Source organism: Neomonachus schauinslandi, chromosome 3 (assembly GCF_002201575.2).
Source record: "Neomonachus schauinslandi chromosome 3, ASM220157v2, whole genome shotgun sequence".
Classification (NCBI taxonomy): Eukaryota; Metazoa; Chordata; class Mammalia; order Carnivora; family Phocidae; genus Neomonachus; species Neomonachus schauinslandi.
Window position 1 is genome coordinate 60,827,328 of NC_058405.1, and position 23,396 is coordinate 60,850,723.

Here is a 23,396-nt window from a genome sequence, read left to right on the forward strand (position 1 = left end):
GATACACCCACATGTATCTGGGGATCTAATATATGAGAAAAGGGGCACAACAAACCAATGGGGGAAAATGATCTGAACACATCAAAATTAAGGATTTTGTTTTGACAAAAGACATCCTGGAGATAGTTAATAGATGCTGGGCAGAAAGGGAGAAGGTATTTACAATACTAACATTGACAAGGGATTTATACTATATATGTAAACGCAAATCAACAAGAAAAAAAACCAATCACAATACAGAAAAATGGATAAAGTTACGAGTAGATAATTTCAGAAGAGAAAACAGATGAAAGCAATAAGCATACAACAAGGTACTCAGATCACTGGTGATCGCCCTAATGCAAATTAACAAAATGAGATACAATTTTGCACCTGTTACACTGGGAAACCAGGAGAGCTGGGAAGTATCAAGTATTGGCAGGGATATGGAAGGTGGAGGGGTACAGAGCGGTGTTACCTTCCAGCGCTTGGCCTGGAACTATGAGGCCAAATGAGAGACATGCATATTCTAAGACACGGAAATTCCCTTCCTGGGCATGCTTCCCCAGGAACTTCCCACGCAGCCCACAACAAGAGCACGTGTTCAGGCCGTCCAGGGGCTGTCCATGCCGGCGAGGACTGGAGACAGCCGGGATGCTCACCTCCAAGAGATGGATAAAGTAAATGCGGTAGTTACACATGGGCTATTACCAGCAGTTGGAAGCAAGGATCAGATATATGCATAGAACCACGTGGACAGATCTTAAAAACATAGTGTCTGTTGAAATACATCAGGGAACATGAAATATAGAACATATAACCATGTGCATAAATCTAAAATGTGTGTACACAAAACAACAATACGTATTTCTTGAGAGCACATTCCTAAAAGGAAACAAAAAAAAGGGGGGGAGACCTTGCGTGGACCAGTGTGATGGTGTGGCAGGAAATAAGGAGAAGGACTAGCTCAACCCTCTGCTTCTGAGGTCACGACACTGAATGACTTACTTTTTACAAGTTAGATAAAAATGAGCTTGGAATTTAAGTCCATTGTCCCCTGTTAAAATCTCCAACCTTTTTCTTACAAGACATCAAAAAAGATATTTTGGGATAAAACAGCATAGATTCACATCCTAGCCAATTACATGGTGATTCTCAAAGCCCCTTCCTGTGCGAGCAAGAATGTCACGTCAACGGTCTTTCTTTAGATGAGATGGGGGTTGGGCACATAATCCAAAGAACCTGATTTTTTCTGCTTATCAGGGACCATGCTGGGTGCTTTAGACACTGTCTCATTTAATGCTCACAGTGAGAGGTAGGTATTATAATGCCATTTGGCAGAATCAGTAACTAAAGTTCAGGGCAGTTCAGTAACATGCTGAAGGTCTATAGTTAGTAAGAAGGAATTCTTTTTTTTTTTAAGTAGGCTCTACACCCAGCGTGGGGCTTGAACTCACGCCCCCGAAATCAAGAGTCACAGGCTCTGCCGGCTGAGCCAGCCAGGCGTCCCAAGAAGCAATTACTTGCAGCCAGGCCTTTGGGCTGTCCACGCCGCACCATACTGAAAGGCACTGGACAGTGGGAAGGTCCAGGGGCTCATTTTGAGTCCATGCACTGGGTACCTGTGAAGAACTTGAGGGCTGGGTGTCAGCCGTCACCTGTGACCAGGGGGAGCCCAGGCAGCCGCCTGCACCGTCTCCTTCCTGGAGGGACAGGTGGGGCCACCTGCCCAGTTTCCCCAGAAGGACTTGCGTGTTTTGTCCAAGTCTGCAGCAGCGGGTGCGGGGTTCCCTCGCATTGCCCCGGCTGACTCTAGCAGTGCCCGGGATTTCTTTATTGTGCCCCCGCGTCTCAATTTGGTCAGAGTGCTCTCTCGCCATGGCAAACTCCTTGAGGACAGAGACAAGTGGGGACTGTCTCTGTACAACCCCAGACAAGCAGCCCACACCACAAAGAGGAGATGTCCCTGTATTAATTATGTTCTCACAGGATTAAAATGCAAAATGCTTCTCTCCATCACGTCAGTTTGGTAGACCTCTGGGTTTGAAAGCAATTTGTTTATGCCTGTAAGAAATCAGGTTGGGAAAAATTAAAAATTATAATTAAAGGCGCTACACCTCATGCAGTCGCGCTACAGGCGATTCACCATAGCATTCCTGGTGAATGTGGGCAGAGTGCATACAGGTTATGAGCCAACAGAGTCTGGGCTGGCCACCCAATGGCCTGCAACCCCCTCGCCAAGAGGGATTTCAAGAGCCCTGACAGACACCAACAAGAGTGTGGCAAAGAGCATGAACCTTGGAGTCAAGATCCCTGGTTCAAATCCAGCTTGACCTCTAACTGTGGGAATTTGGGCAAGCGTCTTAAGCTCTTTAAGCCTTACTTTTGTCATCTGCAAAATGGGTATAATAATACACTCCTCATAGGATTGTTATAAGGACTCACTGCAACTGTAAATGCGAAGTATATAACAGAATATCTGGAGCGCAGCCAATGCTCAGCAATGTTCACTATTTTTGTTGTTATAATGAATAAATATCTCCAAGGATGGAGGCTCCCTTTGCAGTGTCACCAACATCCTACAAGGTAGAAATGAGCATGATTACCTCTGCTAAAGTGGGCGGGAAACACAGTGGCTTACCCAGGTTCACAGCTGAGCACACAAAAGAAAAATCCGTTGCAGTTCATCTTTCATTCATTCACACTTTGAAATGTTTAACCCATATAGGAAATATTTCTTGTATGCTAAGTTTCCCTAGCATTTTTCCTTGAGAATATTTTTTAAAAGCAATTTAGAATGATACAGTCTTAGAGTTAGGAGTGGAATGTTCATGGAAGTCACGCAGCCCGACCTTTTTCCAATTGGGGAAATCATATAAGCACCCCCCCCAAGCCCACCACTGGTGAATACTGAATCAGCTTATGCTCAGGTAACTCAGCTATGGGGAACTCACGGCATTGGGAGACAGTCCTTGCAAGTGACCCCCATCCTCCTTATGATCAGCCCTTTCTTCTTAACTCTTCTTAACTCTTAACTTCTTCTTAACTTAACCTAGGGACAAGCCTCCACGTCCCATGAAAGCTGGTTCACTGCTTCGTCCACAGGACCTAACACAGTGCCTCAGAACCTAGCAGGCAAGCAAGAGATACTTGTTGGATGTAAAAGGAAGGAAGGAAGGAAGGAAGGAAGGAAGGAAGGAAGGAAGGAAGAAGGAAGGAAGGAAGGAAGGAGGGAAGGACTACCGTGCTATGGTTTAGAGTCCAAAACATGCACGATACATACACTTCATCTAAATTAAACATTTGGGGAGATTTCAAGTAAAACAGTTATAGAACTATAACTATCCTAAGACCTAACAACTATCCCAGGCTTGAGTGTCAGCAATAAAACTCTGCTTTAAAGTGAATTGCCCACTAGGGGTGGTTGAGTCGGTTAAGCATCTGACTCTAGGTCCTGATCTCAGAGTTGTGAGATCGAGCCCCACATGGGCCTCCACACTGGGCGTGGAGCCTGCTTGGAATTCTCTCTCTTCCTCTTCCTCTGCCCCTACCCCCCCTAAAAAAAAAAAAAGGTAGAAAAATTAGGAAGGAAAAGAAAAAATCGCTTAAAAAAATTAAAGTGAATTGCCCACTAAAATAGATAAAAATAAATAAATAAACTGGCCACTGATTATGATGGTGTGAGTAGTGGTCAGATGATAAACAGCCTCACATGCATTTTCAAATAGTAACAATTAATACATGACTGAGAGATAGTTACTAAGAATTTCATTCATTTCCAAATGTCTTTTTCTTTTCTTTAACTTGTAACAATTTATAGCCTATCATCTATTTTGAACTTAATATGATGCCTAAGACCCTAATAGAAATGTATGGAATTCTGAATTGGTCACAAGGACAGACTTTCGACAGAATCTGCTTATGCTTTCCCCCAATGAGCATTTACTCATGGACAACATAGTTTCTTTCTCAAATTAAGTCATCGGATTTATTAACTATTGTATCAAAGAAGAAAAAGACAGTTAATGGTGCCTATATTACAGATAAACAGATGCCCTCACTTGATTAGTAATAAATAAGGCACGTCACCCTGTTTCAATCTTATTATGCCATATCTTGGATTGTTTCCTTTTTCTCTTTTGCAGAATGTCCTTTGCTACAAGTTTCAAGTGCCCAATGACTGATGTATTGTTCTCTTCCCAGGAGGAGGGGAGAAGCGTTAGGTACCTGGTACCCAGCAAAAGCCGGGCCGGCAGAGTTATCAGCGGAATTCCTCAAAGTGACAGAGGGCTGGATGAGGGGTCCCTTGCTGGTACAACCAGGTCACAAGCCTAAGAAGGCTTGACGGGTGTGGCTGGCTCCCTCCCCAGGGCCTGCTCTGTTTCCGATCTGGGCTTTGCTGCCCCCGGGGCCGTGCTCCTTCCCCTGGCTCTCTGCAGGACCTCAGGCTCCAGGAATTTGGACCGAGTGGTAGAGACATCGCCGGCAGAGACGGCCACTTCCAGCTTCCTCCCTGTGCTGTCTTGTGATTCAAAGCGGACTCTGCTCCACTTTTTAAAAAGGGCAGCCCGTTAATGCTGGAGACCCACATGAAGAGAAGCAAGCAAGGAGACCCAACAGTCTGAGGCAAGAGTCCGTGAGTAAGCAGCTCGTCCGTGGCGGACCATGGCGGGGATGTGGTCACGGGGAGCACAGGGGCACAGGAGCCTGATTGCTGAGTGTCCTTGTGGGAGGTCAGAGGAGCTGCATGATCACTGGGACTTGGTCATTTCACAAATGACCCGGGCTAGGACCTGCCTCCTCCAAACACACGGAAAGACACCCCCCCACACACAAACACACACAGTCTACCCCTACTGTACCAAGGCATCCAAACCCTGCATTTGTGCCTGGCTGCAGGGAAGATGCTTTTCCATCTTGCACTTTTATCCAAAGTACACATCGTTGAGCCCAATGGCCTTATTTGCCAACTCCTCATAGGAAGGGACTTTGGACTGGGCTTCTCTCACGCCAATCCTGTCTGACACCAGAGTTAGATAACTGAGCAGAAATTGCTGAGGGCTGTATGTGTGCCATAGTCATTGAAAACCCCTTGGCCTTTCTCTTCTTTGCATTAATTTCCAGCTAGTGCCCTCTCTTCCTTGGAGGGGTACCATTCTTCGGTAGGAGCGATACTGCTATAATTCTCCTGTCTGTGAAAGCGCTTTTTTTATGACAATCGTTCACATCACAAGAATTCTGCTATTCTAGGCACAATTAGCTCATGTATCACTATTTTCATGTGCATTTATATCCTTAGTGTTTTATGTATCACTCATGGGAGACCAAGGCTTGAGTCATGTGTTTTCTTTCTTCTATATATGTATATAGTGATTCAACACTTCCACTCATCACCTGGTGCTCATCACAAGTGCCCTCCTTGATCCCCATCACCTAGTTCCCCCCTCCCCCGGCCCCCTCCCCTCTGGGAACCATCAGTTCTCTATAAATAAGAGTCTGTTTCTTGGTTTGTCTTTTTCTCTCCCTTTTTTTCTTTTTGTTTTGTTTTGTTTCTTAAATTCCACATGAGTGAAATCATACAGTATTTGTCTTTCTCTGACTGACTTATTTCGCTTAGCATTATACTCTCTAGCTCCATCCATGTTGTTGCAAATGGCAAAAATCTCATTCTTTTTATTACTGCATAATATTCCACTGTATATATACACCACCTCTTCTTTATCCATTCATCTGTTGATGGACACTGACCCATGTATTTTCTTTTTTTTTTTAAGATTTTTTATTTATTTATTTGAGAGAGAGAGAGAGAGAGTGAGCACAAGCCAGGGGAGCGGCCGAGGGAGAGGGAGAAGCAGGCTTCCCACTGAGCAGGGAGGTCGACTGTGGGGCTCGATCCCAGGACCCTGGGATCATGACCTGAGTCGAAGGCAGACGCTTAACCCACTGAGCCACTCAGGCCTCCCTAGCCCATATATTTTCTTAAATGATTCACCAAGTGCTTTAAATCTCATCCCCCCTGTATTGGAAATACAGCTACCTTGTAAGACTATTGCAATGATTAACTGAGAAAATACAAAGTCTTTTGTAAAATACTATGTAATTTATTATTATTATTAATTATTATTATTCATGATAGACACGGCACAGCTCTAAGCTGGCTAAATACCAAGAAATAGGAGTAGGATGTACTTCTTACATTTCTTTCCCAACCCAATGGTTTACTTCTGACCAGACGAGAGCCTTGGCCAAAGTCATACGTTTAGCAAGTGACAAAGCGCCTAAAATCCTTCCAGCTCACAGTGTGGCTTCACGGCGCGTGTTTCTAATGCAGACACAACAGGATGCAGCGAAGCAGCGGGTGAGAGATGAGGCTGGGGGCAGGTGAGCAGCACTGCCCCGGAACGCCTCCCTCGGCCATTGTGAGCCCCGAACCCAGACCAGTTCTCTGCAGAAGGGGACTGTCTGCCTCACCCTCCATCTCCTCCCTCTGAGCTGCAGGAAGCCTCCCTGCCTCCATGCGGCTGGGCCTGTTCACGCTCTTCCTGCTTCACTCCTGCCTCCATGGAGGACAGGGCGACCTCCGCGAGGACCTGACCTTGCTGAACACTGAGCTCGCGCTTCGCCTCTACCAGGACGCGACAGCCCCTAGAAATGGAACCAACGTCGTCATCTCTCCTGCCGGCGTGTCGCTCCCTCTGGAGATCCTGCAGTTCGGAGCCCAAGGGAACACCGGCCAGCAGCTGGCACGAGCGCTGGGTTACGCTATCCACGGTAAGAGGACTGCTCGCACTCCTGTTCCCTCTGCTGCTCCCGCTCCCGCTCAGGCTTCCTCAGGGGGTGGGGGATTTCCGAATCCAGCGGCTGGCACTGGCCAACCGCCAGGAGAGAAGGGTGACCACAGGCAGCCTGCCAACTTCGGATCGTGGTCCCCTGGATGATCGTTCGGTTTCCCTTCTAACCTCAGTTTCATTTCACTAGCCCTTCTGCAGAGCCTACCAGGTGCCCAGAAGTGTCCAAAGCACCTTGTAATTTAAAGTAATTTAATTAATTGTCACAACAACACAATTGCCATTCTGTCTTCTGATGCTCGGAGAAACCAGACACAATAGCTAGATAGATGATGAAATGATACCTCATCCCTATTTTAGAGATGAGCAAATAGACACCGAGAGTTTAAGCAACTTGCCCAGCGTCACATAGCTAGTAAGTAGCAGACTTGAGACTCAAGCCCAGGTTGTCTAGTTCCAGAGCCCATGGCCTTGAGCCACCTACTTTCATAAATCTGTGTTTTCTAGCCAGTGCGATCGCTACCAACATAACTCCGTGATTATGTAGTTTCGAGCAGCTCTGTCAGCAGCGGCCCGAGTCTTGTGAACTCTGGGTCAGCCATACCTAGCCTACACTCGGGGCCTCTGGCTCCATGCCTGGCCCCAGGGCCCACCTACCAGCTCCATGCTACCCCAGACACTCATGCACATAGCTTTGGCTTCTCAATCTTAGAATAAGATATCAATAAAAAAGGATGGGAGTTGCAACTGTATAAGTTAATATGTTCTAGAAAGTATAAGAACTGATACCCACACAGCCTCAGTGAGAGCTTCCTTTGAGCTAGAATCTTGAGGTGGCAAGTAAGATATGGGGCCACTAGGCAACAGCTGTACATCCCATCCCCCACCATCCACGCCCTGTCCCCTGCCAAAACAACTCTCATGACCCTGCCGGCCAGCTTCATTTTTCTCAGCAAGAATATCACAGAAATGCACACATCCAAGGACGCATTCTTCATCCACATTAGATTCAGTACAATGCAATCCATGAAGCACTCCTGAGCTCCTGTTGCACGAGCTGGTGCTGTGCCAGGAACTCAGCATCCAGAGTGACAGGGAAAACTCTGAACACAAGCAGCTCAGTCTCATAGGAACGATGCACATAGAAATACCGCCCTAATGCAGTGCAGTAAGTGTATTTATTTGGAATAAGCACGGGGAGGGAAGGATTTATCCCACTGGCAGCTCAGGAAGGCTCCCCAGAAGACATGGGATCTGAGCTGAGTTATGAAGAATAAATAGGCGTGTGAAAGAGAGACAGGCATTTCAGCCCTAAAACAGAGTCTCACAAAAGTCAGCATTAGGGGACAGAGAGAAGTGCAAGCGTAGCTATACCGCTGAGAAAGGGAACTGATTATAGCCCTTTCTCCGTTGTCAGGTATGGTCACGGTACCTGGCTAACCAAATAGGATGATTAACAGGGTGCCATAGACCCCATTTGAGAATTATCAAATGTCAAGAATGCTTAATAGTCAAACCCCGTGGAACATAATCCCACCCTTTTTCTTACTCACAGGCTGCTTTATTATCTTACAGAGCCATGGTTAATTTTTATGAACAGGGATGTGCCACTTCTAGAGTTCCAGTTAATAGAATACCCCTGTACTTTGGTTTGCCCCAACCTAGCTCAGAGAACCATGTGCACTGTTTAAAATAACCCGTCAACGCCCACTACCTGCCCGGACCCAGGCTTTTTTTTTTTTTTTTTTTTAAGATTTTATTTATTTATTTGAGACAGAGAGAGCACATGAGAGGGGGGAGGGTCAGAGGGAGAAGCAGACCCCCTGCCGAGCAGGGAGCCCGATGTGGGACTCGATCCCGGGACTCCAGGATCATGACCTGAGCCGAAGGCAGTCGCTTAACCAACTGAGCCACCCAGGCGCCCCCAGGCTTCCTTTTAAAAGTCAATGCAGACCAATAAAATGTATAAAAAGCAGCCTCAAGCACATTCCAGGGTCTTGGGGCATTGTTCCGGTTTAATCAACAGAAAGACCTATTCACGTTTGCAGTGGGGCACATCAGCATTGTCTTGTTCTCACTGCGTTTCCAGCCCATACGTGACCACCAGGAGCTTTGCTAGGATTCCTACCTGCTGGTCACACAAGCACAGCGTGAGACTCAGAACGGACCCCGGCGGTATCCCTAAAGAGCACCTTTGTTTTCACCACACAAAACACCCAATTTCCTGATGTTCCGAGTTAGAGGGAGTTCTGGTGCTTTTCTAGATAAATTGATAAAGAACACTTTATAGCTTTCTATTAAGCACAAGAATAATGCCAAGAACAGAAGCCTCAGAAATGAAGGTGGCCTGGCTCTTGGGAAAAAACTCTGTTTGATGATGGTATGGATTTCACTTTTCCAGTCATTATATCATTTGATCCTCATAGAAACCACATACATTAATAATCCCCATTTTATAAATGAAACCAGATATTAACGATTTGGCAAGACTCAGCAGGTGGCAGAGCCAGAATTCAAGTCCCAGAGATTTTGACCCCAAATCCTATGTTCTTTCCACAATTCCTCCAACCCACTCTAAGCCCCCGAGCAGATGCATAAAGATATAAGTACCTTGCCTTTTTTAATTTTTAATCAGAACCATCCCCATTATTCCCTCAGCCCAACCAAACCTTTTGACATCATCCTCAACTTAGCCCACTTGTAATTTTCTGGCAAGTAAAACATTAGCATCACCAAGTTTGTTGTTTGAGAATTTTATATTCATTAACCTTACGAAGTCAGGTCCCACCAGATTCCGTGTCACATTCGGGAAGTTCAGTTCAGCAAATTGACTCAAAAGGAAGGCACTCTCCACACTGGTCTCACAAATGAGTTAAAAGGCTCATCTGTAGCAAGGGAAATTCATGAGAAAATACCATTTCTTCTTCTAGCACTTTCCTCCCTCTCTGTGGCCATCCGAGAGACCCTCTCTTCAATCACACCGCGCTCACTACATTCCTGATCTAGGGCAGTGCCCAAAACTTTCTTTCCTTCCGCCTTCTTCCCTCTCTCATCGTTCTGTGAGATCTACCTAGCCTGCCCTCCAGCAAGAAAGATGCTCTCCGGAGGGGGAGGGAGAGGAGTTAAGCCAGCAGTGACACGATTCTCTTTCAAAGAACTGTAAGGGAGGTGCTGTTCTCATGGCTCACATCACCAGTCCTTCTTGCCCCATCACGGCCACGGGCCTGGGACACTCACAGTCATACAGCAAAATGGGTGGCTTTGTGCTCCAGAGCCTCACAAGAGGAAGCGGCTCTCCAGAGCAAAGCAGGATGTCCCGTCCCTTCCCTGACGGGCAGGAGGGCGGTGAAGTGCCACGTCCAACCACCCAGTGACACCGAGCAAGCTTATTAATTTGTCCAAGCCCAGCTCCTTCACCTAGAAATGGGAGTCACAATAGCAGTGAATTCACAGGCTCGTTGAGAGGATTGAATGTGACCGTGAATGTAGCCCAGAGTCTGTGAACACCGTATTTCTTATACTGACACTTATATTCCACAGCATCTAGGAAAGCTCTTCTCCTGTGCAAATGGGCAGGGACACACTAGGCTCAGGTGGAGAAAAGCTTTCTCCAGCCAATTAACTCTGCTACTTTAACATTTCTAGCTAAAAGAACAGCTGGTCCCCTGGCCCAGATTGGGCGAGAGGACAGAGAGGAGGTCACCCTACACTATGGACCAGTGAAATGTCTCACTTTGTCCTAGCAGATGGTCAACATTTTACAGGGACATGATTTTATAAATACATATGACCTTCCTCAGTGAGGAAAATCTGGCAATAAGTTTTTTTTTTCATTCATTTCTTTTCTCCTTAAAAGAAAAGCACTGGAGTTAGGCTGCAATTCACGAGGTATACAACCCAAGTCTGTTTTTTACAGTTGTGGATTCTAAGAAGTAGCTTTGGTCACGAGAGTTTTCTGGGCGAGTGAAATCTGTCTACAGCTGCGATCTGTAGCCCGGTGGCGGGGGCCCTGGCCAGGGTGTATTCTGGGGGCCTGTGCCCCTCCGGAGAACTTTGGCCAAGCAACTTGGGGGTCTGCTGCCATCCCCCAGCCTGGCCTCTGACACATGACAGGTGTTGGAATGGAGGGACCCCACGCCATGTCAGAGACTCCTTCCAACAGGTGCCCTGGGAGGGCCAGAGAAGGGCAGTGTAGGAGGAAGGGGCAAAACATGTGTCTCCCAGGGCCAATTTGTGGCTAGCCACAAGGCTGTGCCTAGGAGGAAGGAGAGGCAAGGAGGACAAGCGAAGGGCCTTGTTCCAGAGGAAGCCTGCACAGGAAGGGGAGCTGACTGCTGGAAAAGCCCAGCTTCCATGTCTCAGGGGTGGCCTGGGATACTCCTAGGGGAGACTAAAGGCCACAGCTTGTAAATAATATCGTGAAAAAGAAATCCACTATGGATTATGGAAACAAGGAAGCAAACTCCTGTGTAAGTAGTAAATAAATAGAAGTCCAGCCGCCATCCAAGAAGGTGGAAACTATGGACTCTCTCAAACGCTTATTATTTCCTCAACATTCTTGCAGGTTCTTGCTGACATTAATAGCATCAGCTGTCCACTGGGTCTTAGGGAGATGGGGGATGGGAGGCGTTCTTACCTTTCCTCTGTGTTTCTCAAATCGAAAGCAGAGTGCTGAAAGAGGCCCCATCTAAATGTCCCTTGGGCTTGCGACCTGCAGTTGTGGGAACGGATCTAAGGCCCTGTACAAGATATATTGACAATTTGACACCGTGACCACCGTCTGTCCTTGTTATTTATGATGCTTTCCATAAATCCACTTACTTCTTAAATATTTGCAGCCCCATCGCCCTGTACACCTGACCTGCAGTTTTCCCAGCCCTCTGTACTCTCAACATGTCTGCTCCACATGTCTGACTCAAGAAGTTAAGGAGGAATAGCCTCTGGGATGTTGGTAGTGATTTTCTATTTGTCTTAATCACAGCTGGATTTCTCTCAGATCTTGCATGGCTTTCCCCCCAGCTTTTAATCTGTGGATCCAGGCCAATTCCTGAGCAATTTAGTTATGACTTCCCCAAATCGGCTGTAATTGGTGGATGAACCTCTGAGACAGAGTGGTGTGGCTGAGGCCCCATTTCAGTGCACTGCGCAGAGGGATGGTGCTAACTCCTTACCTACACTCACCACTGTCAATTTATCCCAACACCTTTTTCACAGACCAAAGGGTGAAAGAGTTCTTACGCACTGTGTACGCCACACTACTCAACTCCGGTCAAGGCACCAAGATGGAGCTGGCCTGCACCCTTTTTGTGCAAGCAGGAACGCCACTCTCCCCCTGCTTTGTGGAGCACATCTCCCAGTGGGCCAACAGCAGCATAGAGCCAGCCCACCTCAGTGAACTGAACAGTATCGGCAGCCAGGCCAATGAATGGGCCTCCGGGAAGATCAAAGGTAAAAGAAACCATTCACCTTGGAGAGGCTAATGTCAGAGGACCATAGACACAGGTACCAGGCCTTGCTGGTCAGAAGCCACGTGGATGGATACTCAGGTCACCCTCAGTTGCAGCAGAAGTTTGTCCTCTTGGGAGACGCTACTCTTAAATGACGTGCTCTAGAAGGCCTCCTTCTGCCCATCCCCCTACACACACACACAGAAGGGGGCTCTTCAGAGCCTCCTACCTCCAGGGGAGCCCTGCAGGCTTTGTTCTAAGCACCTGTTCCCTTAAGGTGAATCTCTGACACCTCCCCCCCGCAGCTCTGCTGTCATCTACAGTTACCATCCTGTGACAGCAAAATACAGTAGAAGCCAAAGAAATTCTTGGAATTTAGCTTAAGGAAATAATTCAAGAGAAGAAAAAGTTATACGTAATAAGGCACTTAACCCAGTGTTATTGAGGAGAAAGACTTAGAAATAACCTAACTGCCCAGCAGTTAGGGATGATTCCTTGAGTTATAGGACCTGTGTATCATGCAAGTGGAATTACTAAAGATGGTGAAAATTTATTACATTTACTGAGGTTCCATTTACTGATTTAGCACTTTTCTAAGTACTCCATATTCATTATGTCTGTTCACCTTCACAGCAATCCCAGGAGATAGGTGCTGCTATTGTCCCAGTTTACAGAGAGAGGAACTGAGGCACAGAGCCAGGATCCCAACCCAGGCAGTCTGCCTCTAGCATTCCGTATAATTACAAAGGTTACACAGAAATAGGGAGAATGTTCAAGATATATCAATTTATCAGTAACTCCCTCTCTGTCAGTTTTCTCCAGTGTTTCACAATGTCTTTTCAGTGTACTTAAAAGTGTTTAATTCATTGTGCTGGGGATGGGGCCAGGCCACACAGCTGCGGTCAACCCCCCCCCGGTGATTGTGCTCTGTGGAAGAGGGGCAGCCAGGGAAGAGCCTGGAGTCTGGGGCCGGGCTGCTTGGGTTCAGATCCAAGGTCTCTGTCTTGAGCAGCTAGGTGGTGGTGGCTTTGCCACTCACAAGTATGCGACCTGGGACAGCTTCTCCAAGCTTTGGTGCCCCCTCTGAAAAACTGGGAATAACAATTGAACTGGTGGGAGGCGTCAGGGAGGGTTAGTCAAAGGATTTCGAACCGAGCACACCGTGTGTTTTTATTAATAAAGGGCTGGGGCAACAACCATCCCCGAGCCTGTTGTCTTCTCTCTGGTAATGCATGGAATTTAAAGACCATGCCCTGGATGTGACTGGCTGAGCAAAGACTCTGCCAGAGATGAGGCCCAGCAGCTGGGGTGGTGGGGTGGGAGGGAAGGGGAGTGGGGAGACCATGCAGCAGCCCGACCACAACACCCAGTGCCTCCCCGGCCGGAGGTATGCACGCCGAAGCCCCCTCGGGAAACGCCCCGCTGGGACGTACCAGAGCCTCCCAATCCGCTCTGCAAAGGATAAAAGCATGGTCTTCAGCAATAGCTAGTTACAAACACCACAGTTCCCCAACTGATGACACCAACAAGCAGGCTACAAGCCCAACCTCAGGGATGCCCGGGAACCTGCCGGGACAGGTGCGCCAGTCTCAGCAACACAGTCACTCTCCGGCTTGCAGGTGACGACGCAGGTGGCCCTACATGGGAGCGCGGCGGCGGCGGCGGGGCATTTGCTCAGTTGGCACTAGTGAGCACCATGTCCTTCCAAAGCACTTGGCGGCAGAGGTTCTCCTCCACGGACACTCAGCTCCTGCCTTTCACCGGCGCCCAGGGCCTCGTCCTCCAGGTCCCCATGATGTACCAAATGGCCGAGGTCAACTACGGTGAGCTCCTTCCCCACTCGCAGGGCCGTCTTAAGTGAGAGGAACACGGGAGCAATGTGGGCCATGTCTGCTCTAGAAGGACCCGCACTGTTTCTCTGCCTTTCCTCTGCTGTGAGGTGGGTGCGGGGCAAGGAGAGCCCAGGGGGCAGGAATACCCAGAGAGGACAGTGAGGAAGCAGGGGTGGGGGACAGAAATCGAATCTCACGCTTGACATTTCCCTCTGCACCTAGTAAGTAAGAGGAGTTAGTATAAAACCAAAAATGTTTGGACCAGACCACCCCCACCCCCACAGGCACCCCCATGAAATGAACAGCCATTTCACGGTTTGGCACTGAGAAAGGGCGGAAGATTGAGTCCAGTCTAGAAAGCTTTTGAGAGCGCGCCCCCGTGGACCTGACATCTGTCATTGCGCCTGCCCGCCCTGCCTGGATGGTCACTCATCCCAGCCCACTGGGGTGCAGGTGCGCGGAGTGCCGAGCCAGTGCCAGGAGCCCCCACCTGCAGGCTGGCCCGCAGCGTGGACGCCTCCATGGAGCCCCAGCAAGGCAAGAGGAGAAGAGGAGAAGGGACCCAGCCACCTGTTCCCACACACCTCTCTCGAAGCCCTCATTTGCAGGCTCAGCCCTTCCAGCTGGGGGACTAATTCCAGTGAGACAGTGTTTTAGGAACTCCAGCATTTGGAAAATGTGCTATGATCCTGCTTTGATTCCATGCAGGATGCATTGTGAGTGCTCATCACAATTTAATCATTTGTTTATTCAACAAGTAATTATTAGCTGAGGTCAAGTAAGATGAGAGTGGAAGAACGTCGATTGGATAAGTAAATATGTATTTATGACTACTATAGTTCTTGTTCCCAATGTTTTCCCCAGCGCTGCTGTGACCCATGCTGGTTGATCTGTCAGCTGCATAACATTTCCCAATTTTATGTGAAATCTGGGCTTAAAGCTTTTGTTGAAAGAAAGATCTGGCACAAAGAGCCTGGGTCCCTACATGGCCACAAAAGGCCAGGATTGGAATGGCTTCCCCTTTAAGATGGGCCGCCTGGGTGGCTCAGTTGGTTAAGCGTCTGCCTTCAGCTCAGGTCATGATCTCAGTGTCCTGGGATCGAGCCCCACGTCGGGCTCCCTCAGCCAGGGAGTCTGTTTCTCTCTCTCCCTTTCCCCCGCTCATGCTCTCTCTTGCTTGTTCTTTCTCTTAAATAAAATCTTTTTTTAAAAAAATGAATTTAAAAACAAACAAACAACAAAGACGATAGATGGCTCTCCCATGTGCCATTAGCCCCACCGTGCCTGGCCACTGCAGGCCCTGTGACTCAAGGGTATCTTAGAAATTCTAGGTCTTAAGATCAGAAAAGGTGACAGTCTTTGGCCTCAACTGCTTCCTGAGGGTGAGGTAGATACCTGTTAATAAAATGTATTGTTTCCAGTTCTGTGAGATGGCCCTTCCCCGGCTCCTGGGACAGAACTAATACCCCACCCTCCTCTCCTGACCCCCAGGCCAGTTCCAGGACCATGCAGGCCATCAGGTGAGGGTGCTAGAGTTGCCTTACCTGGGAAGTTCAGTGAGTCTGCTCCTGGTTCTGCCTCGTGACAAAGACACCCCACTGAGCCTCATTGAGCCACACCTCACAGCCAGCATTCTCCGCATCTGGACCTCCAGCCTCAGGAGAGCCAGAATGGACGTGTTCCTGCCCAGGTGAGTGGCTGCATCGTCCTTATGGGGTGCTCAGCAGCCTAATCCAGTTGGCCAGGCCTGGATTAGAGAACCCAGGTGGTCTCACTCTGGAGTCTGTCCTTAACCACTGGACCCACTTGTCTAATGGACCCCTAGAGGTTAGGCCAAGGAGGAGTGACCCTAGAGTTGGGGTCCAGGTTAGAGTCTCTACTGACTAGCTCATGATGCAAACAGAACAGAATTAATTTCCTGGGGTCTTCTCAAGAGAAGATACTCTGCCTTAACTGGACCGGACTGGAATCCCCAGGCTTCAGCTACAACCAGTTCTCTGAGCAGTGAAAGAACAGTGCAGTTACCTGGGAGGAATGTGCCCCAAATCTGATCACATCCTAACAGTATACAACATTTTTCCAAAACGAAAAAGGCAAGATAGTTTATGTAATTGAGCAAATACCAAAGTAATTCTGATCAGAAGGCAAATTAAGGTATAAAAAATTCAAGACTTTTAGTCTCTGTGCTGAAGGTTCTCATTCTTTCTCAATAGAGTTTAGCTTTTCTTTAAGAAAACCCAATAGGTACAAATACAAATTGTCAAAAAGTTAAATGATGGTTCTAGATTTTGCTTTTCCAAAGCAAAACTTATCTGCAAAGCTCATTACTTGACAAAGAATTCCTTATTGAACTTCTTTAAATGATAAGCTTCTCTGGTACATTTGAAATCAGAGTAAACTTGTAATTAATTTGTAGACCAGCATTAAACAAGGAATGTTTTCCGAGGGCTCGGGATGTGGATTCTTCACGCTCCTTCCTGCTGGCCGCTTTGGCCTCCTCTGCTGACCAGGCCCTCAGCAGCAAGGAGCCAGTGGTCTTGGCAGTGCTCCTTCGAGGAATTAAAAATAAGCCCAGACACTGAAATAAAAACACACAAAGAGAGACCCCAGTGAGTTAAGGGCCAAGGTCTAAAGTAGGATCTGGCATAACCAGGGCAGAAGGTAACTCTAAGATAAAGACTGTGTCTCTCCAAACCACATATCTGGACCGCAAATGAAAGCACAAAGACGGGATATTTCAACAGATCTTCTCTAGCATGGAACAGAAGCAACACTAATCTTTCTGTTATGTTTGAGAGAAGCTCGGGGAAGGAAGAGGAGCTTTCAATGTGAAAAGTAGAGAGAAAGTGCAACACGGTGCAGGAATTTGCAATCTTTTCAGAATGCGGAGACAGATGGCTGGCCTCATCCTGGAGTGGCTGCTGTGAGGAAGAGGCCCCAGCAAGATGCCCAGCTCCTCTGAGAGCCCTCCACTGTCTCTGAGTCCACCTTCAGAGGAATGATCTGAAAAACCCCGAAGACAGGGACAGGATGGGATGGCAGAGATCATAACAACACAGTCTTAGTCAACACTTGACCTTATCCTAATAGATTTCTTTTTTACCTCCCTAAGACTATCGAGCCTGCCGTCCAAGAAGGATAGAAGGTTTTAGCAAAATGAGGCTGTTTCACAAGCAAAACTCACCAAGTAAAGAAGCAGCTTCAAACCCTTGAAGGAATAAATAGAGAAAGAATTAAAACTAGGTTTTAGGTCTAAATCTGGGTACAAAACTTTGGACCATGGTAGACACAAGTCAAGTTTTGGGCAAGAACTTACCTCTAGTTCTGCAAATCATTCATTCATCATTTAATATGATCTGCTTTACAGCCAGCCTGAGTTTTTCATTTAGCAAGAGCAAAAACTTTTGCACACTGTGAGTAGCAGTGCAAAAATCGTGTGGCAGTGAGGTGTGCCTTTGGGTTAAGCATCACCAAAGAGTGTATTAGTAGATTCTGGATGGAATGATGATGTCTAGCTTCCAAAGTAATATTTTATTTATGAAGAAATGAAATAAAATATATAGGGACAATTAGTCTTGGTATGATATTAGCATACCAAAAGAATAATCAAGAAAGCCAATTTATATCCATAATGATGTAATGCCCCACAAGAAAGACTAATAATGTCAAATATATATTTGTTTAATGAATAAGACACTTGGTTATTAGATCGACATAGTAGGAAGCTAAGCATGAGCATTTTTTTCTGATAATAGAAGTGACATAGGATTTTTTTTATTGAAGTACAATTAACATACAGTGTTATAGAGTATCAGGTGTACAGTATAATGAATCAGCAATTCTTAGTGCTCATCATGATAAATGTACTTTTAATCCCCATCACATATTTCACCCATTCACCCATCCTCCACCCACCTCCCCTCTGGCAACCACTAGTTTGTTCTCTGTGTTTAAGAGCCTGTTTTTTGTATGTGTCTCTTTTTCTCTTTGTTTGTTATGAGTATTTTAAAAATCCGTCAGATCTCATATATTCAGAAGTTTTGGCCTTCCTTTCAAAAAGCTACTAATCATCATCTGTGTGGATTGTGTTTTTCTATGGGCGTTTTCTTTCTTTTTTAAAAAACTGAGATATAATTCACATAACCATAAAATTCATTCTTTTAAAATATACAATTCAGAGGTTTTTAATATATTGGTGAAGTTGTGCAACCATCACCACTATTTAATTTCAGAACATTTTCTTTACCTCAAAAGGAAACTCCATGCCCATTAGCAGTCCCTCCACATTCCTTCTCCTCACTCGTGTCCTAGGCAACCACTAATCTACTTTTGCTCTCAATTGACTTATCTATACTGTATATTTCATATAAATGAAATCGTACAACATGTAGCCTTCTGAGTCTGGCGGCTCTCACTTAGCATGTTTTTAAGGTTCATCCTTGTCATAGTATGCATCAGTATTTCATTCTTTTTTATGGCGGAATAATTTTCCATTGTATGGATATACTACATTTTGCTTTATCCATTCATTGGTCTATAGACATTTAAGTGCCTGGAAACTTTCTGGCTTGTTTTCACTTTTTGGCTTCTGAAACACATTCATGTGTACATTTTTGTGTGGGTATAGGTTTTCAGGTATCTTGGTTATATACCCAGGAATGGAAATACTGAGTCATGTGTTAACTCTACTTTTTACATCTTGAGGACCTACCAGACAGCTTTCCAAGGGGCTATACCATTTTACATTCCCACCAGCAATTTTGAGGTTCCAGTTTCTCCACACCCTTGTCAACACTTGTTATTGTCCATCTTTTTTGGTAAGTCCCTCTTCATGTGGGACGTGTGGCAGTGCAGAGTTTCAGTTTGGTATGATGAGAATTTCCAGAGTGGATAGTGGTGGTTGGACAGCAATGTGAATATACTTAACGTTACTGAATAATGCCCTTAAAATGGTAAAATTTTATGTGGTGTATATTTTACCACAGTTCTTTTTAAAGTCCCTCTGAATGGAGGGAAGGGTTAAAAAGTAGGGATGTTATAGAGTTTACATTCGGGAACTATATAGTTATTCTTAGTTACGTTAGTTAGGATGCATTCACCTCCTCTGCCCTCCAGCAATGCCCTCCTCTGTGTTTTGGCTTCTCCCTCAGGCTGGAGGCAAGATGGCTGAAACCTGTCTGACCTCACAACAGTGTATAACAACAGCTATAGGAGAAGAAACCCCCCATCTTTTTATTGTAACCATCCTAGTTGGTGTGAGGTAGTTTCTCATGGTGACTTTCATTTGCATTTCCCTAATAACCGATGACGTCAAGCATATTTTCATGTGCTTTCTGGCCATTTACATATCTTTTCTGAAGAAATACTTATTTGAATCTTTTCTCCACTTTTAAATTGGTTGTCTTTTTATTGCTGAGTTGTAATAGTGCTTTATATATTCCGGATACTGGTCCCTTACCAGATTCATAATTTGCAAATATTTTCTCCCATTTTGTGGGTTATCTTTTCACTTTCTTGATGGTGTCCTTTGAAGCACAAAAGTTTTTAATTTTAACGAAGTTCAGTTAATGTATTTTTTCTTTTATTTCTTATGCTTCTTTTGATGTCATTTCTAAGAAACCATTGCCTAACCAAGGTCACAAAGATCTATGTTTGTGTTTTTTTTCTAGGAATTTTATAGTTTTAGCTCTTATATTTTGAGTTAATTTTTGTATGTATTATGAGGTAGAAGTCCAATTTCATTCTTTGCACGTGGTTATCCAGTTGTCCCAGCACCATTAATTGAAAAGACTATTCTTTCTCCCATTGAATTTTCTGGGTACCTTTGTTGAAATTAATTGACTATAAATGAATGGGTTTATTTCAATGGGTTTACTTTCAATTCTATTCTATAGGCACAAATGTCTATACTTTAACCACTATGACACAATGTCGTGATTACTATAATGTTTAGAAATCAGGAAGTGTTAGCCCTTCAACTTTGTTCTTTTTTCAAGATTGTTTTGGCTATTCTGAGTCCCATACATTTTCATATGAATTTTAGGATCAGCTTATCAGTTTCTGCAAAAAAGGCAGCTGAGATTTTGATGATGATTGTGTTTAATCTGTACATCAGTTTGAGAATATTGCTAACAATATTAACTGTTCCAATCTGTAAACACAGGACTTTTTTCATTTTACTTATGTCTTCCTTAGTTTCTTTTGATTATATTTTTTAGTTTTCAGTGTACAAGTTTTGCATTTCTTTTGTTAAAATTATTTCTAAGTATTTTATTCCTTTTGATGCTATTATAAATTTTATTTGCAGATTATTCATTGCTAATATAAAAAAACACAGTTGACTTTTGTACCTTGATCTCATATCCTCCCACCCTGATGAACTCATTTATTAGTTCTAAGAATTTTTTCATTCTGTGTGTGTATTCCTTAAGATTTTCTGTATACAAGACCAAGTCGTCTGTGAATAGAGATAGGTTTATTTCTTCCTTTCTAATCCAGATGCATTTTCTTTTTCTTGAATAATTGCCCTCCACACCCTTCAGGACAATGTTAAATAGAAATGGTGGACATCCTATCTTATATCTGATCTTAGGAGGAAAGCATTCAGTCTTCACCATTAAGTATGATGCTAGCTGGGAGTTTTCTGTAGAGGCTCTTTTTCGGACTGAAAAATTTCCCTTCTATCCCAAGTTTATTAAGTGATTTTTGTTTTCATGAAAGGGTGTTGGATTTTTTTCACATGCTTTTCTGCATTTATTGAGATAATCATGTGGCCTTTGTCCTTTATTCTGTTAACCTGGTGTTTTACACTGATTGATTTTCATATGTTGAACCCACCTTGCATTCCTGGGATAAATCCCACTTGGTCATGGTGGGATTTATATGTTGCTGGATTCAATTTTCTAGTATTTTGTTGAGGATTTTGCATCTATATTCATAAGGGATATTAGTCTGTAGTTTTCTTTACTCATGATATCATTGTCTGGTTTTGGTAAAGGGCAATTTTTTTACTCAAGATATTTTTGTAGCATTTCTTCTGGGCTGGCCTTCATAGCCATACAAGAAAAAAAAAATCACTCTCACCTTTTATGGTCATACCTCACTTTTACTATTATCTTTAGTTACTAAAAATGATATTACCCAGTTTTATCACCTACCATAATCACCATATTTGGTTTCAAACATCCCTGAGCTTTTTTCTCAATATCCCTGAGAAACAATAAAACCACAGCAGTAACAATAAGTGCATGAGGTGTGCTGGGCATTGTTGAGCACTTTACAAGAATTATTTCACTTAATCTTCACAAAGCTATAACTAAGCACTACTATTATGCTCATTTCACAAATAAGGAAATGGAAGCAAAGAGAGGTAAACTAACTTGCCCCACTTCCCTCAGTTAGTAAGAGGCTGCGCCAGGATTCAAATCCTGGCACTGCACTCCCAAGTCCATGCTCTTAACCAATATGTTTCAGCAGTAAGAGTTTTCAAGGTGGATGTGTTTTAAGAATTTAAGAAAATTTTAGAAAAGGTGGTGCAAAATATTTTTTTGAGAATGTCAGCATAGTTGGAGAAGGCGTAAAACCTTTTTGGGAAACTATTCTAAAACATATATTTATGAGAAAATATGATGCTTCTGTTTAAAATATTAGTCACATTGTCTTGTATGGCAATGAAGATCTTTGATATTAAATGGTCTTGTCCGGTCTTTTTACTTTCCTACAAGTTCTGCATAGTTGATAGAAAAAGATCATCTAAATTCCATTTCAAACTTTTTTATTTTCAAAGAAAAATTGTGTGAGCAATCCTTTAAAAGGATCCTTCAACAGTAAAATTTTAAATGCCTTGCCTTTGAAGAAATATTACAAAGTTGGTGTGTTGATTCTTCCTGCTCACAGGACTTATTAGGAAAACCAAAGCTTTAACTTGCATTCCTTCCCTCCTATGCATCAAAGACACACACTGCACACAGCAAACACAAGAATATGTCTTATAAAATATGAACATATTAAATGAGACACTCTATTAATTGTCAATTAATCAACAGCTTCTTTTCTGCACCTACTATGTGAGATGCCTCACAAGATGGGAGGTAGCAAAGAGTAGACGCCAGCAGCACATGCTCTGCACTCAGACAGCCTTGCTTTGTGTTGAGTTCCACCACGTATTCATTACGTCATCTTGGGCAAGTGTCTTAATCTCTTTAGGCTTCAGTTTTCTCATCTGTAAAATGAGGATAATAATAACATAGTTATGTGAAGATGAAATTAGATAATCCACATAAAACACTTGTCATCGTGTCTAGCACTATTAGGAAATAAAACATTGACTGGGATAGCCTCTCTTCTCAAGTAGTTTATAATGTCATAAATAATAGTAATAGGAAGCAGAATATTCCATACACCAAAAGAGCAAGACAAACAAAGTGTTAATGGGGCCTTAGCAACCAAAGGACACAAAACAGCTGGAGAGGAAAGGAGAGGATAACAATTGAATTGAGCTTAGAGGAAATGGTAGTCATGGTAGTAACTCAGAGGCAATCAAAGGAGATGGCGTGGAAAGAACAGCAAAAGCAAAGGTTTAGAGGTGGGAGCGAGCCCTGTGTGGTCCGACTAGTCAGGGGGTAGGGTTTATGAGAAGGAGCAATGAAAAATAAAGCTGGAAATGAGGCTGGAGATCCCTGACTTCCAAGTTAGGGAGTTTGGCAGTCATGTGTTGTATATGAAAATATTTTGAATGAGATTTTTAAATGAAAGTTGATGGTTTGTTTTTGTTTTTTAGATTCAGGATCCAAAATCATTTCAATTTAAAAAGCATTTTAAATTCTTGGGGAGTCACCGATCTTTTTGATCCACTCAAAGCTAATTTGAAAGGAATTTCAGGTAACACTTCTTTTTTCAAGCTTTTTGGCATTGTGCTTGGGGGCAGCTTTGTCATACTTTGATTAAGGGATTTTCATCTACAGAGGTTTCAATGGTATGGTCAGAGTTAACATTATTTAAAAGAATAAAGAAAACTTTGCTTTATATAAGAATATGTTGCTTCAGAAAACAGCCAAATTTGGGTTGGACTTTGCGGGGGAGGAGTGTTTCTTGAGACCTCTAAGCACTGTTTTTGGGGACCACCTTCAGGGTGAGGTCAATGGCCATAGAACACAATACAACTCACTCTCCCTCTGCCTATCATGACTGGGAGCATGCCAGAGACAGTGGTGCAATAATAGAGCTCTTCATTCTGACCTCCCACTGTCATGCCAGCCTCACAGTCACCCTTTGTTTCTACCTCTTCCCTCTCCCTCCCTCCTTGTACCATTTCTGTCCTCTTTTCATAAACTAACCTTGAAACTTTCCCT

At 44.5% G+C, this 23,396-nt stretch overlaps 1 protein-coding gene across 1 annotated transcript in view; it reads left to right on the forward strand.

Moving 5' to 3' along the window:
* Positions 1-6,494: 6,494 nt before the first annotated feature.
* SERPINE3 (serpin family E member 3) overlaps positions 6,495-23,396 on the forward strand; it is a 30,347-nt gene continuing 13,445 nt past the window's right edge. Inside the window, exons 1-5 of the mRNA XM_021678202.2 lie at positions 6,495-6,750; positions 11,982-12,215; positions 13,834-14,037; positions 15,538-15,736; positions 22,826-22,926. Of these exons, the coding sequence (XP_021533877.1) occupies positions 6,495-6,750; positions 11,982-12,215; positions 13,834-14,037; positions 15,538-15,736; positions 22,826-22,926 (994 nt within the window). The remainder of the gene's footprint in view (positions 6,751-11,981; positions 12,216-13,833; positions 14,038-15,537; positions 15,737-22,825; positions 22,927-23,396) is intronic.